Source organism: Corvus kubaryi, unplaced genomic scaffold (genome assembly GCF_017639235.1).
Source record: "Corvus kubaryi isolate FWS band 111438036 unplaced genomic scaffold, C.kubaryi_AGA036_p1.0 62154, whole genome shotgun sequence".
Classification (NCBI taxonomy): domain Eukaryota; kingdom Metazoa; phylum Chordata; class Aves; order Passeriformes; family Corvidae; genus Corvus; species Corvus kubaryi.
In genome coordinates, this window is record NW_024581441.1 from 579 (window position 1) to 9,353 (window position 8,775).

At 65.9% G+C, this 8,775-nt stretch overlaps 2 protein-coding genes across 2 annotated transcripts in view; one reads left to right on the forward strand and one right to left on the reverse strand.

Annotated features, from left to right (window-relative positions):
* Positions 1–659: 659 nt before the first annotated feature.
* On the reverse strand, positions 660–8,271 carry LOC121672437 (tripartite motif-containing protein 46-like). The gene is made up of 10 exons (XM_042045080.1): positions 8,111–8,271; positions 6,384–6,639; positions 5,508–5,851; positions 4,852–4,995; positions 4,635–4,730; positions 4,264–4,517; positions 4,050–4,171; positions 1,868–2,167; positions 1,486–1,783; positions 660–1,351 (listed from the first exon to the last, which is right to left on the reverse strand). The coding sequence occupies exons 1-10, from the start codon at positions 8,171–8,173 to the stop codon at positions 976–978; spliced, it is 2,253 nt and encodes a 750-aa protein (XP_041901014.1). The 5' UTR covers positions 8,174–8,271; the 3' UTR covers positions 660–975.
* Positions 8,272–8,675: 404 nt separating this feature from the next.
* LOC121672435 (keratinocyte-associated protein 2) overlaps positions 8,676–8,775 on the forward strand; it is a 2,201-nt gene continuing 2,101 nt past the window's right edge. Inside the window, exon 1 of the mRNA XM_042045078.1 lies at positions 8,676–8,773. Coding sequence (XP_041901012.1) covers positions 8,771–8,773 — 3 coding nt within the window. The 5' untranslated portion in view covers positions 8,676–8,770. The remainder of the gene's footprint in view (positions 8,774–8,775) is intronic.

Below are 8,775 nucleotides of genomic sequence, written 5' to 3' on the forward strand. Positions count from 1 at the left end.
CCCACAGCCAATCCAGCCCCAAGACCCCCGCTCCCTTGGCACCCTGACCCCATGCCTAGTCTGGCCCCATGGACAGCCCGGCCCCACGGCCCCCCTGTGGCAGGGAGGCTCCGGAGGAGTCTGGCATCGCAGTTTATTGTAGGAAACCATGAAAATACAGCGTTTGTTGTAACAGAACCCAGGAGAAATGACAGCAGCTCGGACGGATCCCGGCGTGGGACTGCCGGCACAGCCCCCGCGGCACTGGGGCTCCCCGGCGGGTCGGATCCGGACCCCGCAGCCCCAGCCCCCCCCGGCTGGGCGCAGTTTGGCACCGAGCGGTGTAACGGGAGCCAAGCGTGGCCCTCAGAGCACGTGCAGGCGGGGCACGGGCAGGGCTGGCCAGGCACGTTGCTGCCCAAGGACAGGGCAGAGCAGGGGGCACTGAGGTGCCCAGCAGCCCACGGGAGGGACCCCACGGTGGCTGTGCCCAGGGGCGGTGCCTGGCTGCAGCCAGATGATCCACATTGAAAACGAGCCATTTTACAAAACATCTTCACACCTTGTTCCAGCCCAGCCTCCCCCCCGCCCTCTCCCCCGCCCCAGCTGCCTCCCCCACCCCAACCAGCACCCAGTCTCTCCCCTCCACTGTCACCCCACTGTCACTTTCCACCCCCCTCCCTGCGCAGCCCCGTCCCCCTCCCTGACCCATCTCTAGGGCTGACCCTCTGCCAGCCCTGCCCACAGCCCCAGCCCAGAGCAGCCTCGGGCTGAGCTGGAGCTAGGGGCAGGCGGACAGGGTGAGGAGGGGACGGCAAAGCTGTCCCCGTCCCCCCCATCCCACAAAACAAACACCTGGCCTGTCCCCAGTGGTGGCAGGGCCGGGGCCACCCCTTCTATGCTCTGCTCCCTGCCCACTTGTGTCCCCCCAGGCCCTGGCACTCGCGGGGTGCCCGGGGGGCAGAGCCGGTGGCGTACGGGCAGCGTGGGCACGGATCAGTCCAGCTTGGCGAAGTTCCCGATGGTCACTTTCCGCTCCTGCTTGTTGGCCACCAGCTCCTGGAGGTGCAGGGCCCCCCCTCCGATGAAGCAGAAGGCAGGGCAGACGGGCCCCGAGCAGTCCACGCCGCACTCCCAGAGCTCACGGAAGGAGACGGCGTCGTAGAAGCTCACCTTGCCCTGCTCGTAGTCCAGGCAGATGCCGATGCGCGGGGGCAAGGGCACGGTGCAGCCGTTGGGGTCGCGGGACGTGAGGGCTGAGCCGTGTGACAGCAGGATCTTGCCCATGCCGATGGTGAGGAAGGCGTAGGGAGGAGGTGCCTCCACTGTTGTGTCCTCTGCCCCACTGTCGTGGCCACTGTCGGGGTCGTACCTGCGGAGGGGGGACAGGTGAGTCGTGGTGCCAACACCCACAGGACAGGCTGGAGCTCCCCTCACACCCCAGTGCCCGCTGGGGAGGCAGGAACAGGCAGAGGACACCCTGCACCCCCAAACCACCCCGCTCACCTGGGGCTCACCACGTCCTGTGGCACCTGGAACCACTCCTGCAGTTTGCTCTCCAGCCCCACGCCCACCTTCACCAGGTAGGAGCTGGGGTCCACGCAGCAGGCCCAGTAGCTCTTGCCCTGCGTGATGGCCACGTCGCCGATGACCAGGTCGATGGACAGGTGGCAGCTGGTCATCAGGCGCTCGGCCGCGAAGAGCATGGGGATGCCGGGGACGCTGCGCACCGCGCGCTGGTCCTTGCTGATGGCCAGCCGGTCCCGGTTGAAGCCCCAGCGGTTGTCCAGGAAGAAGTTGAGGACTGCGGGGAAGAGAGTAAGAGGAGGGTGAGCAGTACAGCACAGCGGGGCACTCTGGGGTGACCCAAGCCCGCATCCCCTCTCACCCGGGGCAGGTGGTGTGTGCAGGTAGATGTCCTCGCTGTAGTCCCCGAAGCCCGCCTTGTTGTAGCCCTTCACCCGGAGCACGTAGACGCTGTCGGTGTCCAGGTACTCGACGAGGGCGCAGGTGCCCCGCACCTCCTCCCGCCGCTGCCACAGCTTCAGCCCCTTGGCCTTGGTGTCGGTCTTGCGGAACTCCACCGTGTAGTGCCAGGCGGGCGGCGAGTGCTGCGGCAGCCGCCAGCACAGGAAGATCTGGTCGTAGGTGTAGGTGCGCTGCGTGTCGATGACGGGGGCCTCGGGCGCTGCGGGGAGAGGCAGCGGCGGGCATCAGGCAGCATCCCCTGCCCCGCAGGCGGGGAGGCGGCCGGACGCAGGGAGGGGGCATTCCGGGATTCCGGACGGACTGACGGACGCACAACCAGCAGAGTCTAGAGGGGTCTGACTGCGGAGACCGTGTGTCGGCACCGGAGGAGAGCGAGAGTCAGGGGGACAGAGGAGCTGCTGCTGTGGGGCTCCAGGGACCAGACAGGCTGAGTGCAAGTCGGGAGGGAGGAGAGAGAGAGAGAGAAAGAGAGAGTGGAGGCAGCGGAAGAGGAGGAGGAAGAGGAGGAGGAGGAGATGGGGATGGAGGGTGGTAGAAGGTACTGGCAGGAACAGAGGCAGGGTGGGAAGGAGAGATGAGGGGATGGCGGGTGGGAGAAGGGTAAGGGGAAGATGGGAATGGGGCAAGGAAGAGAAAGGAAACAGGATGAGGAGGGAGGTAGAAAAGGGGCAAGGAGAGGGATGGAAATGGGGAGAGGAAGAGGAAAGAAATGGGGTGAGAGTAGGATGGAAATACAGAAAGAGGGAGAATGGAAATGGGGCAACAATGGGGCAAGGACAAAGTGGGAATGGGATGCAGGAAGGGACAGAAATGGGGCAAGGAGGCAGATGGGAACAGGGCAAAGGGGGAAAGAAATGGGACAAGGAGAGGAGTGGAAATGGAGTGAGGAAGAGGATGGAAATAGGGTGACAGTGGGACAGAAATGGGGTGCAGAGAAGAACATAAATGGGGCAAGAATGTGGACATAAATGGGGTGAAGGGGGAACAGATATGGGGCAAGGAAGGGGATGGAAATGGGATGAGAGAGAAGAAAATCGAACAAGGAGAGGGGTGGAAATGGAGCAAGGAGAGAATGAAAATGGAGTGAGAAATGGGGTGAGACTGGGACGGAAATGGAAAGCGGGGGAATGGAAATGGGGTGAGAAGGAAGTGGAAATAGGGCAAGGATGGGGTTGAAATGGGGCAAGAGAGAGTGGAAATGGGATGAGGAGGGGGGAGAAAATGGGGTGATGAATGGGGCAGAAGTGGGTGAGGATATGGACAGAAGTGGGGTGACAGTGGAACAGAAATGGAGTGAGGAAGGGGATAGAAAGAGGGCGAGAGGGTACGGAAATGGGGTGAGAGGGGGGCAGAAATGGGGCAAGGAAGGGGATGGAAATGGAGCAAGGAGTGGGATGGAAATGGGGCGAGAGGAGGATGGAAATGGGGCGAGGATGGGGACGGAAATGGAGTGCGAGGGGGTGGGAGGGCAGGAGGAGCGGCGGCAGATGGAGGAGGCAGAGCCACCGGCTGCCAGCGCCGGCGGGCAGGACGGGGATGGAGGATGGCGGCGGAGCGGGGCCGGGGTGGGAGCGGGATGGAGGGATGGAGGGATGGGAAGAGAGAGCGGGGCGGCTCTGGGGCAGGGGTGTGACTTGCCTCAGTTACTTCGGTGACGCCTCGGCAGCGGCCGCAGCCTATAAACAAAGAGAGGTAGAAGCAGGTCTGAAACGTGTCGCCAGCGGGTCCGGCAGGGCCCCGCGGCTCCTGCCCTGCGGGAAGCGCCTGCCCGGCAGTGGGGCAGCTCCGTACTCACCCTCCGGCACTCCTGCTGCCCTCACCTGGCACCACGGCCCTGCCTGTCTGCCTCTGGCCCGGATGCCCTGGCACAGGGCAGGGCAGGGATATCTCTGGGGGCTGCTGGGGCGGGGGCTGTCCCTGACGGGGAGGGGGCACCGGCAGATCCGCGAGCGCCTGCCCGAGCGTGGCCCTGGGCAGCCGCGGCTGAGCTGGAGCTCCGAGGCGGGGAGGGACCCGCTCTGCCCGCGGGGGCTGCGCCTCGGCACGGGGCACAGCCGGTGCCCGGGTGCCGCTGCCTTTACCTCGGATGAAGGCCAGGTCGGTGAGCAGCTTCAGCTCCCTGCTGACATCCAGCTGGAAGTGGCTGAAGGAGGCGTTGGCTGCAGGACGGAAGCTCTGCAGCGAATCGGTGGCCCTGAGGATCCTGCAGCGCAGGAGAGAGGGGATGTCACGGGGACGCTTCGGGCACCAGAGGGCCCTGACCCCCCCAACAGCCCCGTGCCCGCAGCCCAGCACCTGTTGTGCAGCTGCTTGGCAGCCTGGACAAAGCAGGGGTGGTCAGTCTCCTTCAGCACCTCCTGAGCATAGCCCACCATGCCCGAGTTCTCCAGCATGGCCTGGTGCTCCCGGATCTGGCCGTGCAGGCTGGCCAGCCGCTCCTGCTGGCACTCCTCGATGGCCTGCAGCAGGGTGGCCCGCTTCTCCTCCAGCATGGCACAGAGCCCCTGGATCAGCTGTGACACCTCTTCCTTGGCCTGTGAGCCGTTCACCTGCCGGGCACAGACGTGGCAGGGTCAGTGTGTGGCATGTCCTGGGACCAGAGGGGACTGGGCTGGCTCTGCCACCTAGGGACAGCTCAGGGACAGACGGGCGCCCTCTGCCCCTACCTCCGTGTGCTTCACTGTCTCCTCCAGCTCGGCAATCTGGGTCTGCACCGTGTCCTGGCTGCTCAGGATGTAGGCGAGGCTCTTCGTCAGCTTCTCCTGCAGGAAGGTGATGAGACGTGGTGCCGGCAGACCCCGCCCCACACCCCCCATCTGCACCGGGGCTCTGCGGTGCCCCCAATTCCCCACAGGGCCCCAGCCCGGCCCCAGCAGCCCTTACCCTGAGGGCTTGGTAGGCGCTGAGCACCGGGGTGATCTTGTGGCTGGTGTGGGTGCGGCGCACACGGCAGAGCTGGCACACCAGCCGCTGGCAGGTCTTGCAGTAGTGAGTCACCTCCTCCTTGTGCTCCGGGCACATCAGCCCCTGCGCGGGCACAGCGGGGCTCAGCGGGGTTCTTCACCCCGCTCCAGCCCTGCAGAGTCCCACCCCTGCACCCCCAAATCTTAGAATCATGGAATGGTTTGGGGTGGAAGGGGACCTTGAAGATCATCTTGTTCCAACCCGCCTGACATGAGCAGGGACATCCTCAACTCGACCCCGTTGCTCAGAGCCCCACCCTGGCCTTGAACACTTCCAGGGATGGGGCATTCACAACTTCCACGGGCAACTTGTTCCAGTGCCACACCACCCTCACTATAAGAATTTTTTCCTAATATCTAACCTAAACTTACTCTTTCAGTTTGAACTCACTGCCCTTTGTCCTGTCATTCCAGGCCCTTGTAAATATTCTGGCCCCACCTTTCCAAAAGCTCCCTTCAGATACTAGAAGGCCACAATCTGGTAACCCCAAAGCTTCTTCTCTCCAGGCTGAACAAACCCCATTCTCTCAGCCTTAATCCCCCATCGGGGCAGGAGGACCCACAGGGAGGCTGTACCTTGGGGCGGAAGGTGAGGGTGGGGGGGGTGGGCTCGTGCTGGGCTTTCTGGGTGCCCCAGGGGTGGTAGAGCTTGAAGCACTCATTGCAGAAGCTGGACTTGCACTCTGTGCAGCCCTTGGTGGCCTCCAGCTGCGGGGGCTTGCAGAACTGGCACATGATGGCCGCGCTGATGTTGATGGTCTGCCGGTACCGCTCCACCACCCGCTCCAGCGTCAGGTTGCGGAAGAGGCTGCCCAGGCCCCGCTCGCCCAGGTCCACGTCCCGCTGGCAGGCGGGGCACGGGAAGCTGACGGTCTGGGGGTGCACAGCACCCCGCTTGCGCCCTGGGTAGGTGCCAAAGCCTGTGGGAGGGAGGCAGGGAGGGGGTCAGCAGGGCATGAGGCCAGAGTCCCTCAGCCCTCCTGATGTGCTGTCCCCATCCCCATCTCCATCCCTTCCAGCTGCCCCTGTTCCCAACCCCTCCAATTATCCCTGTCCCCATCCTCTCCAGCCATCCTCATCCCCTCTGCTGTTCCTATTCCCTCTGCCATCCCCTCCAGCCATCTCCCTCCCCTCCCTCCATCCTGTTTCCTCCAGCCATCTCTGTCCTCATCCGCTCCAGCCACCCCTGTCCTCTCCAGCCATTCTTGTCCCTTCTGCTGTCCCCATCTCCCCCAACCATTTCTATCCCCTCCAACCATCCATCCCTGTCCCCTCCAGCCATCCCCCTCTCCTTCAGCCATCTCGGTCCCCTCCAGCCATCCCCACCCCCTCCAGCTGTCCCCAACCCCTCCAGCCATCCCTGTCCCCATCCCCTCAGCCACCCCTGTCGTCTCCAGCCATCCCCATCCCCTCTGTTGCCCCTGTCCCTTCTGCTGTCCTCTCCAGCCCCACCTGACTTAAGGAGGCGGTCGAGCCGGTCGGGTTTGGGGACAGCCCGGCGGCCCAGGCGGGGGCTGCGGGTGGACGGGGTAGCTGCAGGCGAGGTGGGCTCGGAGGTGGGGTCGCAGCACAGGTGGCCGTGCTGCAGTAGCACCTCGCTGGCACACACGTGGCACACGTTGTGGGTACAGGGCAGTGCCAGAGGCTGCTTGTACATCTCCTTGCACACTGGGCACACCAGCTCCCGCTCCATGTTCTTCATGCTGGTCTGCGGAGAGAGCGGGAGTGTCACCCGCCGGCGGCAGAACAGGGCCGAGACCAGATGGGACCAGCACCAGGGCCAGGACCAGCACCAGGGCCAAGATCAGCATCAGGGCTGGGACCAGCACGAGGACCAGGATCAGCATCAGGACTGGGATCAGGGCCTGGGATCGGCATCAGGACCGGGATAAGCCTGGGACCAGCACCAGGGCCAGGATCAGTATCAGGACTGGGATCAGGGCCTGGGATCAGCATCAGGACCGGGATCAGGCTGGGACCAGCACCAGGGCCAGGATCAGTATCAGGACCACGACCAGTACTGGGACCCAGGCTGGGATGGAGACAAGGACTGGGACCATCATCAGGACAATGATGAGGCCTGGGACCAGCAAGACGGACAGGATGAGGACAAACACTAGGACCAGCACCAGGATGAGGATCAGGGCTGCCACTGCGATGAGGAATGGAGCTGGGATCAGCAGCAGCGCCAGGATCAGGCCTGGGAGCAGTATCAGGAACAGCACCAGGGCCAGCACCAGGATGAAGCCCAGGGCTGGACTGGGGATGGGAACTGGGGCCACACCACGACCAGGACTGGGGCCAGCACTGGCACCAGGACCAGCAGCATGGTCAGGATCAGGATCAGCACTGGGACCAGCACAGGGATGGGGCTGGGGGCTGAGGCTGGGATCACAGCAGGGTCAGGATCGGGCCTGGGAACAGAACCAGAGCCAGGACCAGTATCAGGACTGGGGCTGGGGGCGAGGATGAGCACCAGGGCCAGAATCAGGCCAGGATCAGGCCTGGGACCAGCAGCATGGTCAGAATCAGAACCAGCACCGGGATCAGAACCCGGATAGGACTCAGGCCTGGGATGGGGATGGGATTGGGGCTGGGCCCAGAGCAGGGCCAGGATCAGGCCAGTATCAGGACTGGCAGTGGAATGGGGATGGCGGCCACCACTGGGATCAGCACCAGGATGGGGCCCAGGGCTGGGATGGGAATGGTGGCTGGGATGGGGATGAGGTCCAGCACTGGGAACAGTGCCAGGATGGGACCCAGGGCTGGAATGGGGATGGGGACTGGGATGGGTGCTGGGATTGGAACTGGGATGGAGAGGGAGATGGGGGCCAGGGTGGAGATGGAGGCTGGGATGGGGACTGGGGCTGGACCCACAGCAGAGCCCAGATTGGGCCCAGCACTGGAACCAGCGCCAGGACCGGGCTAGGCACCAAGATCGGGGCCGGGATGGGGCCGCCCCCTCTGCACCCGGTGCTCCCGGCTCGACCGTGGCTCGGTGTGGGGGGGTCTCGATGAGGCCCTCCCCGGAGGTCGCTGCGGTGAGTTGGGGTGCGGGTCCGCTGCCCGCCCACCCCTCAAGGGCATCGCCCTCCCCCCTCCGTCCCCGCCGCGTTGCCACGGCGACCCGGTCCCGGAGGACCCCTGTCCGCCCCCCCGCCGCCACCGCGGCCGCTCACGCTGATGCGGACGAGCGCGTCCATGATGGAGGTGAAGGTCTGCAGGTCCTCGCCCTCGGCCATGGCTCCGCTCCCCGCGCCCGTGCCTGCGGCGGCAGCGGCAGCAGCGGCGGCCGCGATCGCCCCGGTGTGTTGCAGGGAGCGGCGGAGCCGGGGGGGAGGGCGGGGGGTGGCGGCGCGCATGCTCGACGGCGCCCGCCCCGCCGGCACCGGGGGGCGGTGGAGGCACCGGAGGGGCGGCACCGGTGGCGGGGGTCGGCGCGGAGATGCTCTCACCGCACACGCGGGCATCCCCCGACGGGCGACGCTCGGGGAGAGGCGCCTGGGGTGGGCTGCGGGCAGGATGAGCGTGGCACTGGTACCGGCGGTGCTGCCGGGGGGGGTCCCGGGGTCGGTGCCGGGGCCGGGTGCGGGGGTCCCGTCCCCGCGCTGTTCCTGTCCCGGCCGCCAGAGGGCGCTCCGTGCGGCGGGGACGTTGCAGTGCCACTCCCGGCCGCCGGGGGGCGCGCGCGCCGCCGCGCGGGCAGGGAGGGGCGGGGCCGCGCGCGCACGCGCAGTGGCGCAGCCCGGTGCTGCTGCCGTGTCCCCCCTGCGCGCGGCCGCAGTGCGCGTGCGCGGAACGGCGGCACCGGGAGCGGACCGGGACGGGCTGGGGACACCATGGG